General features: G+C 37.9%; 2 protein-coding genes across 3 annotated transcripts in view; one reads left to right on the top strand and one right to left on the bottom strand.

The window, feature by feature from the left end:
• Nucleotides 1-157: 157 nt before the first annotated feature.
• On the top strand, nt 158-7511 carry LOC112044841 (augmin complex subunit dgt3). Its single transcript, XM_024080817.2, has 10 exons — nt 158-432; nt 737-949; nt 1124-1313; nt 1996-2171; nt 2940-3044; nt 3596-3754; nt 4236-4413; nt 5401-5621; nt 6557-6722; nt 7331-7511. The coding sequence occupies exons 1-10, from the start codon at nt 251-253 to the stop codon at nt 7424-7426; spliced, it is 1686 nt and encodes a 561-aa protein (XP_023936585.1). The 5' UTR covers nt 158-250; the 3' UTR covers nt 7427-7511.
• Nucleotides 7512-7848: 337 nt separating this feature from the next.
• Nucleotides 7849-20065, bottom strand: part of LOC112044856 (A disintegrin and metalloproteinase with thrombospondin motifs adt-1) — a 61007-nt gene continuing 48790 nt past the window's right edge. The window contains exons 2-18 of one of the 2 annotated variants that reach the window (XM_024080843.2): nt 19967-20039; nt 18079-18341; nt 16834-17578; nt 16146-16251; nt 15502-15636; nt 15097-15203; nt 14583-14725; nt 13727-13902; nt 13281-13344; nt 13077-13191; nt 12229-12359; nt 11848-11951; nt 11537-11702; nt 10690-10801; nt 10068-10216; nt 8829-9018; nt 7849-8583 (exon numbers count right to left, since the gene is read on the bottom strand). In XM_024080843.2, the coding sequence (XP_023936611.1) occupies nt 8456-8583; nt 8829-9018; nt 10068-10216; nt 10690-10801; nt 11537-11702; nt 11848-11951; nt 12229-12359; nt 13077-13191; nt 13281-13344; nt 13727-13902; nt 14583-14725; nt 15097-15203; nt 15502-15636; nt 16146-16251; nt 16834-17578; nt 18079-18341; nt 19967-20039 (2907 nt within the window). In that variant the 3' untranslated portion in view covers nt 7849-8455. The remainder of the gene's footprint in view (nt 8584-8828; nt 9019-10067; nt 10217-10689; nt 10802-11536; nt 11703-11847; nt 11952-12228; nt 12360-13076; nt 13192-13280; nt 13345-13726; nt 13903-14582; nt 14726-15096; nt 15204-15501; nt 15637-16145; nt 16252-16833; nt 17579-18078; nt 18342-19966; nt 20040-20065) is intronic. The other variant, XM_024080844.2, reaches the window with a different exon arrangement.

Here is a 20065-nt window from a genome sequence, read left to right as displayed (position 1 = left end):
AAATAATAGACCCAATATTAAAATATACTGTAATCTTCAAATCAATGTAGTTTAGTATTTTGTTAAAAATATTTTCAGTGTTCCAAAATACTAAAATAGATTTAGTTTTATTATCGAACACTTTGAGTAAATGTCAAAGTCACATTGTAATTTGTATTGTGTTTGTTTTGTGTTTATTAATTTAAAAATTCAAAATAACGGAATATCGAATAATTATTGTATTTAAGTTGTTTACTCTTTACTAAATATAATGCATGAACTAAATACTATAAGTGATGAAGAATTTATCCCATTTTTACAAAAACTAGGTGTAGAAACTTACAATAAGTCATTTGAGTGGTTATTAGGTGATCCAGACTTTGCTGGTGTTTTAGGGTGGATTTACAACAATCTAGATCATAATAACGCTTTAACTGCACGGGAAGAGTACAGGTACCAGTAGTAGTATTTTAAGTTTAATTACCATCTTCTTTCTTTAGACTATCACCACTTTACCACTACTAAAGGTCTCCTCAAACTTCAACATGTTCTAAAAAACACTACATAACAACATCTATCCAGTACTTAGTCAGCCGTTTGGTGTGCGATTGACTCTACTATTCTTTTCTTTAGCTGACCCGCACCCAACTTAAAATAAAACCTATTTGGGCAAAATTTTAGTTATTCACTATTGACTCATTAATTTACAACAATATTATGGAACAGATAGTTCATAGTTGTATTTTGGACATTACAGATATACTGAGTTAGAAAAACAAGGGAAAGTATTGTCATCTCAAGAGTTAGAAGCACAGTTACAGGACATTCAAGATGAGTTTAAAGGACTCAGTCTACCAGGAGATGAGGATGGATTGGAAGATATTAAACTGGACATTAGATTGCAGAAGGAAAAACTAGCAATGTTGAACCATCAGGAGGAGATGCTTATGAAATTGATGCAGCAGAATGAGTGAGTAGATGACAGTTTTATCTTTAACCTGTATAATATATACTAATATTATAGAGAGATAGTTTAGAACTCATCAATTGTGTAATAACCCTTATCCAATAGTATTTTGTATGTTGTTTTTTTTTCAATTTCTATTCATGTTGTTAGTTTATCATACTACTGTTTATTATTCAGGGCAATGAATCAAGAACTTGCAGTGGAACTAACAAAGCTCAATGCAGCTCAAAAGCAGGCAGCTGATGATGAGAGACTGATGGGAGAAGAGTGTGTGAAGTTGGCCCGGCAGGTGGAGGCTACGGTAGAAGACATCACAGACACTGTTGCTGATGCTTTGAGTGTGTACGGAAGCTGTGCTGTTGATAAGGTATATATAATTAGCAGATCACTAAGACGTTTTATTATAATCTAGTCTACACCCTGTGATTTCACCCACATAAGTCCTGATTCGGTGAGAAGCAAGCTGTTCGGGGAAGTAAGCTGCATCAGTCGTTGGTTTTTCATTCATTGCTACACGCCCCCCGCCCCCGCGAAGAGTGTTACGAACAAAGTTGCCAAGATAAAGAATTATGATGAGAGACATGGGCTTTTTTGTGGGAAAGTCTGAAACAATGTGAAAAACTCTTATCCTAAAATTTTAAAGAACAGTCTTTAACATTCAAAGGGTAAGGAATTTTCACGTCGTCGATGTTTCGGTTGCATAATAGACAGTATTTTACCCATATTCGGCTCACTGCTGAGGTCGAGTCTCCTCTCAACATTGAGGCCAATAGTCCACCATACTGGCCCAATGCGGATTGGCAGACTTCTCACATGCAGAGAATTAAGAAAATTCTCTGGTATGCAGGTATTCTCGCAATGTTTTTCCTTCACCGTTTGAGACATGATATATTTAAGGTCTTAAAATGCACACAACTGAAAGTTGGAGGTGCATGCCCGTACCAGATTCGAACCCACACCCTCCTGAATCTGAGGCAGAAGTCATATCCACTGGGCTATCACAATCTCAAACATATGAATATTCAAATTTCAATTTTCACTTTGTTCAGGAGTTAGCCAAAAGATTCTTCACATACGGCCCTTTTGAGTCATACAAGCAGACACAGGAACTGTTCAAGTCTCACTTTGATTTGTTCACGTCACTGAAGTTTGACTCTAAACGCAACAACGCCAGCGATGATGATGTGAAGTTGGCGGTTAGAGAAGCCAGGAATATGGAGGACAGGTAATTGGTATATAACATTAATGCTTATATTATATACTAACGGACTTTACTTCACCCCATTTTATCTATATTATCTCATTTATGTAAATTAAATATGTAGTCCAATAATAATTTCAGAAAACTATAACTTAAAACATGAATGATTTAAAAAAAACTTCAATCTCTTTTTAACCATTAAGGGATAGAATTTTGAATGGCATTATTTTTAGTATTTTTTGGAAGTACACATAGCAATTTTCACAAATGTAATTTGAAAAAATGGAGGACTTTCCATACAAACGACCCCTGTTTCACCCATTTCTAATTTTTTTTCGCGATTCAGTTATCCTATGACCTTATAGAGGTACATATTATGGCCTCAATTTGTGCCAATTTTCAGTCAAATTCATTCAGTAGTTTCAGCCTGATCCCCAGTCAACATTAAATTTAAAAAAAAAATTACTTTAGTATCAATTACATAACCCCTCCAACTGACATTTTCAAAATATCTTCAATGTACAGGATTTGATCTGTTATACTTTTATTTTAATATGTTTTCTATGGTAATTGAAATATCAGTATATCAGTGTATAATTTTATTTTATACATTTATTTGTAATAATGAATGAAGCTACCATATTCTTAACAAATCCACAAGACAAGCTTAGTATGAATCAAATTAATGTTTGTAAAAGTCTTTATTTGAATAACTGCAATTTTGGTAAACAGAATTAACTATATTCTTTAAATAAATATATTTTTCATATATGTATATTCATATTATATCAGGTTATCGGATGCTGTGTCTGCATACATAGAATCAAAGGCAGAGCTCTCCGGGGCGCAAGCGAAGCTGCTTCTAATTCTACACTACGATAGTGGACATCAGTATGCGTAAGTTTATTTTACTAATTTAACAACTTGAAAAAGACCTGTTTTTTACAGGTTCTCAATTGTATTTATTTCGTTAGATTAGATACTAAACAAAAAGCCTCCAATAAAAATGTTAATTGTGTTGTTTTTCAAATATCTCTAAATCTTTTCAAATTGTGTAGGAAATCTAAGTATGACCACAGAAAACATATTGGTATGACCTAATTTGGTTTTTATTTGGTTTGGTTTGGTATTGAAAAAAGAGTAAAACAAAATATTATTTAAACATTTTAACGTCCCTCGTGACGCAATGTTATGCGTGGTGGACTTACAAGATGGACGTCCTGGGTTCGATCCCCGGCTGGGCTGATTAAGGTTTTCTTAATTGGTCCATGTCTGACTGGTAGAAATACAGTCAAGCGATTTAGCATTCTGTTACATATTGTGTAGAAACCTGAAGGGGTACGGATTTTCATACTACTTCCATCCAAGATTGCATCATCAGTTACAAACAGCAGAGATTGTGGTCAAGGGATAACTTGTAAAGAATTAAAAAAATATATTATTATCAGAGTGAGTTCCCAAGAGGCCCACAGCAGCGCCATCCAGCTGCTGGAGCAGGAGGAGTCCATACTGGAGCAGCAGATACAGAACGCCAGCAAGCGGCTGGTGCAGCGCCGCACCGCCCTGACGGTCGACCGCATCGCCGGCTCGGCGCTGGCAGATAGAGAGTGAGTGGCTTGTCTTGAGGTCGCCATTAACGGTCAATTATTCTCATGTTTCTGAAAAGCAAACGGCAGTACCTACGCGCCATACTATACAAGTCATGTACGCAGTGACCAACACACGATCAATTATAGTCGTCGGTGCTACAGAAATGTGAGAATAATTGACCGTTTGTGGCTAGCATTATACTATTCCACTTTCAGTTGATATTTCCAGTCTGATCGGAGTTAGAGACTGCACACACAAGTACATCAATAACAATATAATTTTCCTTAGACATATTCTGAATGTACGTAATGTAGTTTTTGTACACAAATATCCTAACTGAATGTTTTGAGTAAAACCAAACTAATTTCAAGTTCACTCTGAATAAGATTCATATGGCCAGTATATAAAAATATATCCAAGCAGTGTTATAATAGAGAATAGGTTTGACGCATACATACTATATGTATTACACCTAACATAAATGATGTTTATGTACAGACAAACGTACAAACAGCTAGTATTCCTCCAAGAGGTGAGCACGGAAGCCGTGTCGCTGGAGCGCCTGCTGTACTGTGCTCTGCGCCGCGAGCTCGTCTGCGCGGAGGAGTTGCTGCACTTCGCCTCGCACCTCCGCACGTACCTGCTGCAGGAGGCCGACTGCGTGGCCGATAGAATCGTACGTACAAACAGCTAGTATTCCTCCGATAGAATCGTACGTACAAACATCTAGTATTCCTCCGATAGAATCGTACGTGCAAACAGCTAGTATTCCTCCGATAGAATCGTACGTACACAAAGCTAGTATTCCTCCGATAGAACCGTACGTACAAACATCTAGTATTCCTCCGATAGAATCGTACGTGCAAACAGCTAGTATTCCTCCGATAGAACCGAACGTGCAAACAGCTAGTATTCCTCCGATAGAATCGTACGTACAAACAGCTAGTATTCCTCCGATAGAACCGAACGTGCAAACAGCTAGTATTCCTCCGATAGAATCGTACGTACAAACAGCTAGTATTCCTACGATAGAACCGAACGTGCAAACAGCTAGTATTCCTCCGATAGAATCGTACGTACAAACAGCTAGTATTCCTCCGATAGAATCGTACGTACAAACAGCTAGTATTCCTCCGATAGAACCGAACGTGCAAACAGCTAGTATTCCTCCGATAGAATCGTACGTACAAACAGCTAGTATTCCTCCGATAGAATCGTACGTACAAACAGCTAGTATTCCTCCGATAGAACCGAACGTGCAAACAGCTAGTATTCCTCCGATAGAATCGTACGTACAAACAGCTAGTATTCCTCCGATAGAACCGAACGTGCAAACAGCTAGTATTCCTCCGATAGAATCGTACGTACAAACAGCTAGTATTCCTCCGATAGAACCGAACGTGCAAACAGCTAGTATTCCTCCGATAGAATCGTACGTACAAACAGCTAGTATTCCTCCGATAGAACCGAACGTGCAAACAGCTAGTATTCCTCCGATAGAATCGTACGTACAAACAGCTAGTATCATATTTTTTTCAAGGTTGTAATGGTGAATTTTTGTAGAAAATTTTTTGCTCTGCAGAAAATACAAGTTTATTCCATTAATTTACTTTAACTGAAAGGATGCATACCAATTTAATTCATATATTTGATCTTATTTCAGAAATCTATGAACGATACATGCACAGAGCAAACCCAGGCTGAGGTTAATCTGCAGGATTCAGATGTTCTGCTGAAATGTCTCATATCTACACTGGGTGGAGAGCCCAGCAGCGATGCTATGCTGCCTATCAAACTTTACAACGATATGCGCAGGAATATTCGAGAGTTAAAAGATGAGATACAATACGGATACAGGATGAAAAAAGCAGCGTTAGAGGACATGTAAGTACTAGCTTAATAATAATGAATTTCTACATTTATACAGTTTCACTCTACTTTAAATATTAACATCAAAAGGTCAGAACTCCTCAAACGACACAAGGCGCTTACTCCATCATATGGTCCTTCGAGCCGGATTTGATCTACTAAGCGAACTTGAAATAGACAAATTTTGATATTGACATTCCTTGTATTCACTGTGTCAGTGCCGGGTCCACTGTGTTACATAAAAAACTTCAAACAGTACCCGGGACTTGTGACCGACGGGTTGTTGGCCTTGTTGTGTTGATTTATCTTGTTGTTCTTCCTGCCCAGCTAAATTCAGTAAGACCTTACAAAAGACAACAGGCACCTAAGTATGAAACTATACCTAGGCAGATATAAGCAGTTTATAGAGATTGTAACTCTTCTCGAACCAAGTTCGACTTTATTTGTTACCTGAAGAACAACTAGATAGTTTACTCATATCAAAAATATAAAAACATTATTATTTTCGCGTATTAAATGGAATAAGTGTCCTAAATATATTATCAATTTATAAAAGTTAAGTATTTCATAGAAAACTTAATTTAAATTGATTTTTTCAAACGTCAAAAATGCTGTCGTCCATTTCGTGACGTCACGATGTTACTTGATGTCACTAAAGGAATAAATGTCAAACTGATTTTAGCTAATAATTACATCAAACACAGGTTTAGTATTAACGTGATGTCATGAAACAGTTAAAATATAGACCATCAGGACGACAGCGTTATGCTTGCATTGTCAAAAAATATTTAGTAATTGAATTTTAGGGTTCCGAACGTACGTAGTAATAATATGTATTCATGTCTCGAAAAAAATATAATATCTTTTGTCAATCTAGTAGGAACAATTTAAGACCCTTTTCAAAAAAGTGTCAACGAGCTTATTGAAATAAATGACTTTTAACTTTCCAGCAAAGTTCTTGCGTTGCCCCTGCGCCGCTACATCTATGACGGCTGCACCGGCCGGCCCAACTGCCGCGACCGCAGCGTGGCGGCGCTCACACACGCGCTGACTCACGAGATGGCGAGTGTCGACGCGCGCGTGCTTGGCATCGGGGAAACCTTCACTACTGTCAAGGTGGGCCTGAACTTTGATTCACTCTAAATATCATTACTTTTTAGCTTTTCGTGGTAATAAAACAACGGATACTAAATAGACGGGATGGACGTAGGAGCAAATAGTAATCATACTCCACTAACCGCTCCCATTCACACAACGGACCATGGAACAAGTTGAGCTAAGAGTATCAACCCAAAAATTAGGAGATCCCCAGAAGAACCAAAAACGTCGACATAGCTCAAGAATTTGTATAGTTATAAATTCCGCCTCGAAAAGCGCAATACGGTATTAAGCGGGTTACAGGGAGATCTCCTTGTAACTCCAAGACGGTAACAAGTGGGTTAAAGGGATCAAAACCGTGTTGTTTGGAAGTCCTTCCAAGAGGCCTATATCCAGCAGTAGTATATCTCTTCATTATCATCTCCAGGCTCTTCGAACATTGTCACATCAGCTTCGCGACTTGCTGAGTTGACAGTGACATTGATTCGTGATTTCATCACACAGATCCTGGAGCATAGTTCGCTCCATCTAGTGACTCTTGATTCTTCAAATGAGGCCCATAATTAGTGACCAAGAAAGACTGCATTTTATAGCAATAAAATAAAAACCATTTTTCTTTCTTAAAGGGCAAGGATGTTCACAACACAAGGAAACTCTGGCAATGGTTCCTCACTGACCCCGCGAAGTTGGCAGCAGCCATGAAATATGTGTCCCGAGATTAACGAACAAAAATACATTATACCTGATAATATGCCAGTATATGATAGGTTAGTTATTTTTTATATGTATATAAACTGTTTCACAGAATTAATTGTTTTCTTTGTCATGAACAATAATTTATTTATTTGTAACCTAAATAGCTTTAGTGGTGAAGGCAGTGACTTAAATCTTCGATGAACAAAATGTATTACATTGCCACCTATTAGACTATTTTATTTTTACTATCAAGAGCTATTTAGCTCTAGTTGGAGGGGATAGGAGAATATTCGTAATATTAAAAAAGACTTGTACAATATTTTTTAAAAACTAGTTTTTGGACTCTTTTAGTTTTCCTGCAGATTTCAAACAGAGAAAATACGGTCAGGTACTTAAAAATACGGACAAAGCACATTTCTTTTTTAAACTCAAAAAAAAAAAACAAAAAATAGGTAAAATTCATTTAATTAATAAAATTAAGGAAAATAAAAATAATCCTAACAAAATAAATATTCTAAAACGATCACAATAACCGTACAGTCAAAAAAAGCGTAAAATTGACTATACCCTACACTAAATATTTACATACACAACCTTAACATTCGAAGCACCATTTGTATGAGGCAGTTAATAGTTAAATTCATAAACACAGCCCCATTACAGTTCTATAATAGTTCATTGTATTATTTGTTGACTGCGTATGGTCGAAATTTGACCGTTATTTGTTTCACACTTCAAGTACATAACATTTTAGGCGTCGACGCAACATTAATATACTTTTATTTAATCTATTATTATAATAGATAGAGCTTTCTGTACTCCTCCATACAATTATGCAGACAGTCACATTCTTAGTAACACACCAGTAGGCCAATAAGTCCGTAAATAACTTCTCTTTTATGAATTTCTCAAAGATTAATTTCATTCTCAAAACCATTTATATTTTGGAAAACTCAATATTGCATATGGAACTCTCGTACCAATTTAAAGCTTCCGCCATTTAGGCTTTTTCAAAAATGTTGAAATAGTTCCTGTTTTAATTAGTGTTTAGGTATTCAATCCCAAGTAGGTCTTGGTACTTTCCTCAATATAGTGTCCTCTGGTGAAATGTGGATCGGGTTTGTGAAGTCCAATTCTATATTTTCAGGAATACCTTGGAAGTATGTTACGTGTTTGTTGTTTTCTGTAAATAAAAACAAATATAAATGAATTACTAACAGTATCTACCTCAGAACTAACTAAAGAACTTGAAATTTTATGGAAGTCTTAAAAATGTAATGTATGTTTTTGGTTTTTTATATAATTTTACAGCCTTTCTTTGCCATAAACTGAATCACAACAATATTTTATGGAATTGTAGATATCACACAAACCGATACAGTTAAAATATAATCCCTGAATTTAATGAATATCTAATCTGGAAACAACTACCTGTGAAATTGAGTCTTGCAATGATTTCGTCCAAATGTTGTCTGTCCAACGTCGCCTTCACAGTGATCCTGTCTCGGTACAGACTGCGGCGGTGGCGCGAGGAGCGCCGGATGTCTTCACTAGTGCGGTTCAGTAGAGGCAGCGTGAAAACCATTTCTGATAATGGGGTTTGGTCAGGACCGAATTCCTGTAAAACATTAAAACATTCCTTGAACACATTATATCAACTTGGAATTGTCTAGACAATAGAATATTCTTCTGATAATTTTGGATTTTCTACTTGGTGCGATGTCTCCAGCAGAAATACACAATTTACACATTTATGGAAGTCATACAAAACATAAAAGAAAAGTTTAAAAAAAATTATCTTGATTCCATATTAACAACAAACAAACAAATATTAACAATTGGATAACAAATATAAAGAATATTTTATTTCTCGATTTGGAATTAAGGCAGGTAATTTCGACCTAAAAAGGAATTTTAAAAAATGATACTGAATTTGAAATACTTCAAGATTTGGAATGCCCTTTGAGATTCCGTTTTCCCCGCCACCTATAAATTGGGTTTCTTTAAATCGATTTAAAAATATCATCAAGGCAAGCGCCTTGCACTGTAGACTGCATAATTCCCATCAACATTATCAACTGATGGTGGTCCACTGCTGGACATCTTTTGTGTTGATTACTCGTTTAAGACGCCAGATAATGACCACTCTGGAATCGCAGAACACCGATATCGTTGTAATACAACACCTGCATGTGCCATTTGATAGTATCCTGTAGAAATTATTGTACTGCCATTTATCGCTCGCCAAGGTCTTGTTGGTCAGATTGCAGGGTGCTATGAGCAGGTGAGGTTGGTAGTCGTGTATGGGGTTATAAAGCCATCTATTTGAAGGCTATGCAAGATACCAATTGGCTGCTTTGGATGCTGTAGATCCCCGAACCAGGAAACTTATTGGCACAGATTCACCACTTCACTTGCCAGTTGTCAGTGTTATAAAGGATTTTCATAATGTCGTTGATGTACTAGGACTCTAACAAAACGCACGGCTAGGGTTTGAAATACCCAAATCTCTATCGTCTATGTTGTTTCCAACTTGGGTATCTTTAAAACAAGAGGAAATAAGCATCGTCTAAACAAGCGTGTCCCATCTTAGACTATATTTACACTTATAACCATGGTCAAACGCCAGCCTATCTTGCGTTAAAAAAATCAAATAGTAAAACTAACCAAGCACTTTCCGCTGACGCAGTAAGAGTTGTTGGCGCGGCCGCACGCGGTGCCGAGCGGGAACCAGCCGTCGTGCCCGTTGACGAGGTAGAAGCGGTGCGCCACGCGCTCGTCCTGGCACGCGATGCGGCACGGCCGGTCCGGGTCCTCTGAATAAACATTATATGATGGACGTAAATAGGAGTGAAGAAGAAGAATTTATCTAACCCCAACGTGCTACTTTTGGAATAGTATAGCATAAGGAACACAATGGAGCTCCTTAGTCTAAAATTGTGACGAGATCTTAAACTGTGCCATGATCATATTAAAACACAAAGCACACTTCAATATAAATAAGCTAACTGTAACCTAACAGATCTTAATACGCGTAAATATTGGGTACATAAACATAAATAACATGACGAGTTAACGACGCATAACCGAAGCCCTCTTGTAAATTAACAGAGAACCCAGTCACTGTTTAGCAAAGTAGTTATGATGGTAGAGGTTCAAAGTCTTTGGTACTGTACATAAAGATACAAAAATACTGTTATTGCAATGGCACACTTTAGAACGATTAAATGGTGACATAGTAAGATATCTGTGTGTTTGGGGGCTGATTGTTTAGAATTCGTTTGGTTACCTAACGCCGGTGATATCTGCATGCCCAATCCCGACAGTCTTCTGACTCTCTCCTTGTACTTCGAACAGACCATTGTGGCGTACTGGTATGGAGACATTAGTTGGCTGCAACCCTGCAAACATACCATTATATGACTATAGTTTTATATCGTGAGATGAGATAAATATAAATTCTGACAGAAGTGACATTTCCGTAATCGGCAATTATAGCCTTGACGCTGTGTCCTGAGTGACGGCGGATATCTAGGTATAAGCGGAATTCGCCGCGGACGTGAGTAGTTTCCTTGGCAAGTTTGAATTTGTCTTGAGTGCCAGCGGGTGCGTTGACATTTCTTACAATAGTAATAGAAGTGTGTGTCGCGGATTCCCCAAACACGATGTGCTGCAACTAAGGACTTGCACTAACTGTTGCGTTAAAAATGCAACTGGTGCATTATTTTAGACAAAATTGTAGGTCTCGTTTAACTATTTCGATTTCTGAGGCTGAAAATGTTTTAAGAGTGTGATGACGATAAAGATAATAAACAGAAAATGTGTGTTTTCGATTTTCATTATTAGGTAGTACAAAAATAAACCGAAAATAGATCACATGCATTGAACTTTATGGACATTTTACAAGCCTTTATCAATGAGTTCTTTTCCTATTCCAGTCCTGAGCCAGGCCTGAGAAAGTTAGTGTTGTTACAAAGTCGTCAGTTCGGTTACTATCATTAACATTTGATCGTGATCGCAAAGAGTTGAAAATTATCATCACAACTTGCTAACCCGCGTTGAAAAAGTGTGAGGAATGTAAGTTCCCTAGAAGTAGTCAGCAATTGAAATGATAATGATGATATCTGTCGCCTCACCAAATGCGTCCGCTCAGAGTCCGGCTGGCACAGCTGGATGCTCCTCCTGGACGCGGAGGAGACGAGGCGCAGGCCGGAGCCGCCCAGCACGCAGCGGAAATGGCACCCGCTGCTGGGCCGCCACTGCGCGCCCACGGCTCGCCGCCACGTACCGGATGATTTCGTTCTGTAAGACATAACAACAGTTCTTATCTCAACCCTTAAGGTAGAGAGAGTAGGCAGAGACGACAATACCTACTGTCCTGTCCTGTTGGAAAAGTGCTGTCACAATTCAATTTTATATTGTACAACAATATCCAAAAAATACTTACGAGGTAGTGTGCTGTGTGACAGTTTGCACTTGTAGAGCTTCCCACTCACATTCCCCCGGCGTGAGAGAAAACTCCGTGTCTGTATTGGCAGTGCAGGTGAATTTCTAAAATAAAACTTTTTCATAGTAAATCGATACATAAATGGAAAATATACTACCTACTTACATCAACACTGAATAATCTAGAAAAATAAAAGATATTGAATAGGTGTTACGTTAAAAAGGGATTTAGGGAAGGGGTTTACGTTAAAGGGAGGGAAGGGAAAGGGAGGGAAGGGAGGGGGATTTGGAATTTGGCATACCGTTTATCTGTCGAAGCTCGCTATGAGTATAATCATGTTTAAAAGTAACAGCGGCTGTATTGTGGAGATAGGATACTTACTCGACAAATACCAGCGATGCAGAACTTGGGAGCCAGCGTGGAGCACGCCGTGCCGTCGGGCAGCGTCCAGCCGCGCGACTTGTACCCGCCGCCGCGCGTGTCGCACCACACCGCGCACGCGCTGCTCGCGTCTGCACAACAACACATTGCTCCATCAATACAGTAAATAAATGAAACGAGTGCGCTATAGACCACACGACTGAAGCAAAAATTTAAAAATAAAAAAAACAAAGCGCCATCTATGAGCCTCAGGCATAACTGCATCGAAACAAGTTCTTGAAGTGTACAAAAAGAGATTGTTTCAAAATTCTCTACGAACGCCATCTACTGATATGTTGTGGTCAAACAGTCTTTATTTTTTCTTAAAGAATTTAAATTCCCTTACAGTACAGTAAATCCTATTACATATTTGATAATCAGCTCGAAACAAACATTTTTTTTGTTTATCCTACAGAAATGTACGATGTTCGGTGCATAATCGTACATTTTTTATTTTAAAACAATGTTTCACCATACCTGTAGATGGCAGGACGCATTCACCAATTTTAACCTCAAGTCAAGCGTGCGTAAAGAAGTCTTCCTTCATTAACTCATAACTTACTTCTATCTGAAGTTAGTTATGAGTTGAAGTACTGACTTCAGATACATGAGGCTCACGATACGAGAGAGTTTATTGTATGCCTTGCCAAGTGTTCTCTATTATAGGCGATGGTTTTCGACTTACCAGGTTGGCCATCTGAAGTGATGGACAGTATCATACTACTTATTTCTTAGCAAATAGATGCATGTTTTTCTGTTAGTACCCCAATTCTCGTAAGCAAATTAAAATGTTTTATGTTTTTGCGTACCATCCACATCCATCCTCTGCAGGCCGGTGCCAATCAAATCAGGATCCACATCTCGAGCTCTCACGCATATCTGATCCGCGAACTCTCTCACCGTCATTCGCGGTACGTTTTTACACTGAAATTAAAAAGTTTACAAGATTTATAATGTGTTCTAGTGTCTAGGTAATTTCAAAAATATTTTTAAAAAATTTAGGATTAGCTTACCGTTACATGACACGATTGATACTTCTTGTCGTGACCTTGGCAGTAATTTTTACCGTTTTCGTGCCTGAAACCAAGAAAGGTTTGTTTTAAACTTTTACTGGAGACGTCTTGCTCTCTAATTATTCTTTTGTATAGCATGTTATGCCAGTCGTCATAACCTCTTTCACTTGTTCTACCTATATCTCCCCCGAACAAAATAGTCATTCTATGCTTGCATAAAGAAAAGAGAACTGTAGGATAAACACTATTATTTTTTAAACGTATCAAATTCTAATGACCCTAACCTGAATTAAAATATTCCAAAAAATACCTACTTTTGTTCAGGTCGTTTAGGTTAGGTCGCCTTATGCTCATAGTTGTTTCTTTGCCAAAAAAGTTAATAAATCAAAAAAAATTGACATTTGCATGGTGCATTGTTTCCTTAACATGTGTTTAGTGTGTGTTACCTAGATCTAGTACATCTCCTGCTGGCCATGGCCAGGCCGGCGGCGGCGGGCGCGTGCTCGTCGTCGATCAGACAGGCAGACGCGCACTCCGACCAGCGCGACCAGCGGCCCCAGCGGCCGCCCGTGCCTGCTACGCGCGCGCCTCCGCGCTCCACGCACTCGCCGCCTCGGCAGTACTGTCGACAATTTATCGCATCATTTATCATCAAGACAACAGACCTTGCCCACTCCTCCACGGTATCGTATCACGCCGCGTGAGACCGTCTTACGGGCCTCCTCTACCTTGCGAGCTCCTCCTAGTGAACGAACCTGCAGGCGGAGGCACCTACGGCGATGAAGATGGCGACGAAATAAACGACCCATAAGCCACAAGGCCTCACCTTTAAATCAATGACCAGGGGAGCAAGATCCCGCGCCTTACCTAGGCAAGGAGGCTAAGCCTCGAGGTCTGAATCCCTACCCGGATTTATCTTCTGCGAGGAGATGATCTGCCTACGTCTCATATAGATTAAAGCTACGGCTAAACCGCGGTACTCGCGTCCGCGGTAGCTTGCACGGTGGAGAATAGCCTCTCACAAAAAGTTCTACTGTTCCTACTATAATTCAATGTTTGCTGTAGACGCTATAGTGGGACCGAAGCATCTTCACTGGAATGTCTGAGCAAGCGCAGATTCTTTGCCAAAGTGACACTCTAGAGCTAGAACAACTTAGAGAAACGGAACACTCTCAGGGCGTCTCACTCATCACTCCACGACTTAAAGGGAAGTTGAGTCCAATAATAATGATATTCAATAATTCAAGTTACTCTTCAAGAAGTAGCTTCTTTATCATAAATAATACCATGATATTCTCCTACCATATCTTCACCACATCTGGTCCCTTCCAGTGCAGGGTGCGATGTCCAGGTGTACCTTTCCCTTTGACAATGTAAATCTCTGCAGATGTCTTCCAAATTCTGCGCGCCAGAATGTCTGCTGCCGCGACCGTATTTGAGCATACCTTAAACAATTGATGAAAACTTTACTCATTTAACAAATTCGCACATTTGTCTAAAAATATATTTGTGTCTTGGAAACTATTTTTCATTTGTTCTTTGTTATTGTTATAATACATTTTCTTGTTTCAGACAATATGTTATCTCAATACGTATATCGTAAAAAAATTCAAGATTTTTTTTCGAAAAGAAGGTAATTTTTTCGTTTTGCTTAAAAAGTATGAACTTTTCCATTCAATGAACCAGGTATGCTAGCGTTACGTGGCATTGCAAGTAAAAAATGTAATTTAATACTTAAAAAAAAGATAGAGTCTGACCGAGAAGGTCTGTCATTCAAAAATTAAATAACAATTCAGAACATTTCAGAAGAACTTACACTGTTGGTCAGCATCAAATCTTTCTCCAGGAAGAATGCCTTCTGCGCTGTGATCTAACTGCCCCGCTGAATTACCGTGATCCAATAGACATCTAGACTGTGATGTGCTGGAAATACAACAAAAATGATGCCTGAGAAACTATTACGATTAATACACACTTACTTCATGTCATGTTTAATATTAATTGTTTCCAAATTAAGCCTAATATTTGTTTAAGTGCCCTAAGTGACCTCAGCTAGTAGAACTTTAAGCCCGAGGTTCACGAAGACAGAAAATCCTAACACTTAATGTTCTTAACATTGAGGGAGAACCCAATTCTATAGCAACTGACCTTAAAATTATAGTTAACCACCGAGGACTCTACAAATAAATCTACCATAACTGGGATTTAGGGCGTTACTTACTCAAGAAACTTCTGCAAGTAATTCCTGCTGCACTGCGACCACGTGATCTTCCCGCTGCCCAGGGTGGGGCTCATGATGTAGGCGGTGGGGTCGCAGCCGTTGTCTGCCAGCGGGCCGTCATGTCGCATGCCCAGACTGTAATTAATTGAAGATATTTTTGATGAAAATCTTCTTGACGCACACTGGACTTGAGAAGGAAGTTGGTGAATGCGTTACGAAAAGTGTAATCGGGCGAGGCGAACGTACGTTGAAAGGCAGAGCTAAAGAAGTTTTACTTCCGTAGTCTAAAACACACTCATTTTTGTTTATTTTCTGACTTTTTCAGCGCAATTGGAATACACACTTGGTTCGGTTCCTAGCGTGAGCAAACAGTTGAACTATTTTTATTATATTCCAAATCGGCATTATATCGCTGTCCAGGCTTAACTAATCGAAGATTAAAAAATCAATATCATTAGTTTTGAAGAATAATTTGCCCTATGTATTCTTGGATATGACCATCCCCCTTTAATAAGTCCCACAGACTAAAGGAGCGGGCCGGTAACTATAAAATTTCGAGCAGGCGGGGATCGCAGCCTAAGTTTCTGTAGCTTTTAAGGCTTCGTTGTGATACATTTCCAATGTTACCATGATTTTCAACTTACTTGTGGCCAATTTCATGAGCAACGACATAGACGCTCTCAAAATGTCTTCCTTCATTGACAGTGCAGCTGCTGGTCACAGTGCACATCCCAGCTACAGGAGCTAATCCTGCAAATGATCTAAATTTAGGTACAAATGTATCTATGTATTAAAGTATTTAATCAACGCTTTCATATAAATGTTCCTGGCATCAATATGTTTGCTTAATATTCTAAACTAATTAAGCCCATGGATTGTATAATAATCAAGCATTATATCGAATATTTTTATTTTCGATTGCACTATAATATGCCTAATCGTAAAATTCAAGTGATTGCAAAAACTGTTGTACCCAAATAAAAATATGGCAAGGCTGGGAATATTACGTAAAAAATTCAATTCTTAGTTACTTTATTATAAAAAGCATTTTTGAACTGAAGATTGTATTTTAATTTTAACTGAAAATCTTTTATGGATCATCATAATTTTATTGGTGACCACACAGTTTTTCAATTTGATACAGTAATCCACTTTTTGCAATTTGGTGGTTATTTATGAAGCAACGACCATTATTCTTAACTCATCTAAAGCTTGAACGCAATGAGAATGAGAGCGTGTCAAATAATGATACGAAACCAATCTCGTCGATTAGAGAAATCTTGTTTACCCAAATAACAGAAAATGTTAGTATTCATAATGTTAATTACTTACCTACAACTTGACTGCTTACTTTGCCATTTTTGTTGACGACATACAAGTCTAATCCGGTCAATATAACCGCATGATCCCAGTGCAATGGATCATTATCTCCTGGTGGATTCTCTAAACGTTGCCACGTACAAAAGTTGCTCAAAAATCGATCGATATCGTGAGGTCTCTTCAAATTCACTGGGTCTTCGTGGAGAATTTCTAACCTTTTTAAAATAAAATTCACCGGTCTCCCCAAACTTGGATCATGGTAGAGCAGTTGCACTGCATTTATCATTGCTAATACAAATCTCACTAACTCTCGTTCTGTGTCTTTTGGGAAGTTAACTGTCATGTGTTTGTATAAATCTCTATCGACAAACACCGCTGTTTCAACAAAAATTGCCGGTAGCACAGCTCTTTTATGTCTATTTTCTCCTATATCTAACTTATTCACAAAGTCCTGTATTGTTTTATTTCTATGAGCTAAATTTAATTTAAATTGATCTATGCTATTTTCACTTGTGTCTGCTACTATTTCCCGTTTTCTTCTGTGCTTCGTCCAAGTCTTGACTTCTTCTGGACTATCGAAAAACGTAGGATTATTTTTCTCAATACAAACACTTTCATCATCTATATTACGTGTATCTTTATTTAGGTCAAAAATAGATTTTTTCACTATGATATGTTGTTTGATATGTTCGTTGTGAAATCTCTCCGGCAGTGGATGCAGGAAATAGTAACTATCGTTTGACTTGACGACGCCTCTCTGAAATGTTATAACTTATTTATACAATTCTTATTCTTACGAATTCAATGAAGCGTTGAATGTAATATTACAAGTGATTACGGGTGCGCTCAGTTACGCTGTTTTTACAGATAGTATTTCAGCTATTACTTCAGACAATTTCAGTAATAGTTAGTTTTAACTGTTAATTTTTCTGATGTCATAATCATCATCCTAAGCCTATTACCTACCATTTACTCAGATAACCACAGAATATTGGCCAGTTCTTTCAAATAAGGGAGAATTTGGACTCTTGACCCTTTACGCTAATACTATTTGAATCACGTAGGATTAGGGTGATACTGTATTTAACTGTAACGATTAGGTACTATTAGATAATGACCGGACGGACAGTTAAATGTAGACGTAGAAAGGGAGACCCATTTTATTTTATAGTCTTACACAGAACTCAGATGATTCGCAGATACATAAGCTAACCGATGGACCAACAAACCAGGTAGTTATTATTGTAATCAACTTACCACATCATCACATACATACAAAGCAGCGTGATCACTTCTATAATAACATAAATCTAATTCTTCATCGTTGTGCTGATCCAACACAACTTCCGTGCCGTTGGACCATCTCTTGAGTAACAAAAATTGTGGATCCAGAAAACTGTTTTTGGAATTCAGTTTGATGTTCAGATGCTTTTTCAAATGTACCAAGTCTTCATTGTCATGCAGTAAAGATCTTTTGCGACGTTTTGATCGTTTTATGTGTGCTATCTCGAATTCTGCATCTGAAATGTTTAATATAAAATAATTTAATAATTTATGTTTCTGGTATTCACTTGGAGTGCCTGAAGAGACCTGAATAAGTTTGTTGCCTTTTACTTGAGAAAAGCCTTTTAGTACCCATCGACTGTACCCTACCATCATACAACAGCAAAGACCACCGTAAGCGATTTAGCGTTCCGTTTTATTCCCCCGTAGAAACTGTCAGAGGTTTTGGTAGAATACTTGCAGTACTACTATATCTGTCTAATATATAGCTGAAGGGTTTGTTGGTTTATTTTAATCTCAGGAACTACTGGTCCGATTTGATTGTCGAAATTCTCTCAGTGTTAAATAGCCCATTTATCGAGGAAGGCTATAGGCTATATATTATCCCCGTATTCCTTCGGGAACGTGAACCACGCGGGTGAAACCACGGTGCGTCAGCTAGTACAAAATAAACTCGCTTCCATCTTTAGATTGCTTCCTCGTCGTCACTTAACATCAGAAACGCAGTAAACTTCAATGTTATTAAATAATAATAATTTTTTTTAATAAAAAAAATACAACCGACTTCAAAACCTAAAAACGTACCCACTAAACTAAAAAGCGAAAAATAATATCATTATATGTTCTACCTGCTGATCAGTATGGCTGTGCTAAGCCGGTGATGTATTAATTCAAGCGATGTGAGCATATCTTATAGATTTAGATTTTGCAGACAGTGTTGTTTCATGTGGTCCTGTCAGAAATGGCTTAAATTAAGACAACACCGGCTAAGCACCGACTTCATACTGATCAGCAGGTAGAACATATAATGATATTATTTTTCGCTTTTTAGTTTAGTGGGTACGTTTTTAGGTTTTGAAGTCGGTTGTATTTTTTTTATTAAAATTTTTATTATTTTTCAATTTTTAGTGTAAAATTTCATCTCAAAATACATCAGACCCCTAATGACAGTCACAACCCATCTTGGTACAAAATTCTCAGCAATACAAATTAATCAAGCCCAAGCACAAGGTAGCTACCGTAATCCGTCAAGGGGTTCCCTTCATTGACCTTGGTCTTCATCATCAGACCCCTAATAACAGACACAACTCATCTAGGTAGAAAGTTCTCAGCAATACGAATTAATCAAGGCCAAACACAAGGTAGTTACTGTAAACTGTTAAGGAGTTCCCTTAATTGTCCTTGGTCTTACCAAACCCCTAAATGACAGTCACAACCTATCTATTTGGAAAGTTCTCATTAATACAAATTAATCAAGTCCAAACACAAGGTAACTGCTGTAAATCGCCAAGGAGTTCCCTCATCTGTTTTATGACTCCATCATCAGATCGATTTTAAACCTTCATAATTTTGTATTTCTTAAAGGTACTAAATAGAAAAGTTTACGAACACACTAGACACCCATATAATTTTCGAAAGTTCCCCTCAATTTCTCCAGGATTCCATCATCAGATCTTGTCATGATGGCAATGGGACCAAATGGGGACTATACCGTTTCAAACAAAAAAAGAATTTTTGAAATCGGTCCAGGCGTCTTTGAGTAATCGGTGTACATACATAAAAAAAAAAAAAAAAATACCGACCGAATTGAGAACCTCCTCCTTTTTGAAGTCGGTTAAATAGATCTAAATATTGAACTTACTGTTATGATTAGCACCCAGTAGGAACACCTTTTCCGTCTCAGACAAATGCTCGAGCAGCTGAGTTTTGTGTTCCTGTAACAAAGGATTATTTAACTTTA

The sequence above is a fragment of the Bicyclus anynana genome, chromosome 20 (genome assembly GCF_947172395.1).
Source record: "Bicyclus anynana chromosome 20, ilBicAnyn1.1, whole genome shotgun sequence".
Lineage (NCBI taxonomy): Eukaryota > Metazoa > Arthropoda > Insecta > Lepidoptera > Nymphalidae > Bicyclus > Bicyclus anynana.
This window is presented reverse-complemented; position numbering and strand designations above follow the sequence as displayed.

Bases quoted from the DNA above. Each gene is read 5' to 3' on its own strand.
- LOC112044841 (XM_024080817.2), top strand. From the start codon at position 251: ATGCATGAACTAAATACTATAAGTGATGAAGAATTTATCCCATTTTTA. The intron at 1,314-1,995 runs GTATATATAATT...CACTTTGTTCAG, and splicing joins GAAGCTGTGCTGTTGATAAG to GAGTTAGCCAAAAGATTCTT. The intron at 3,755-4,235 runs GTGAGTGGCTTG...GTTTATGTACAG, and splicing joins TCGGCGCTGGCAGATAGAGA to ACAAACGTACAAACAGCTAG.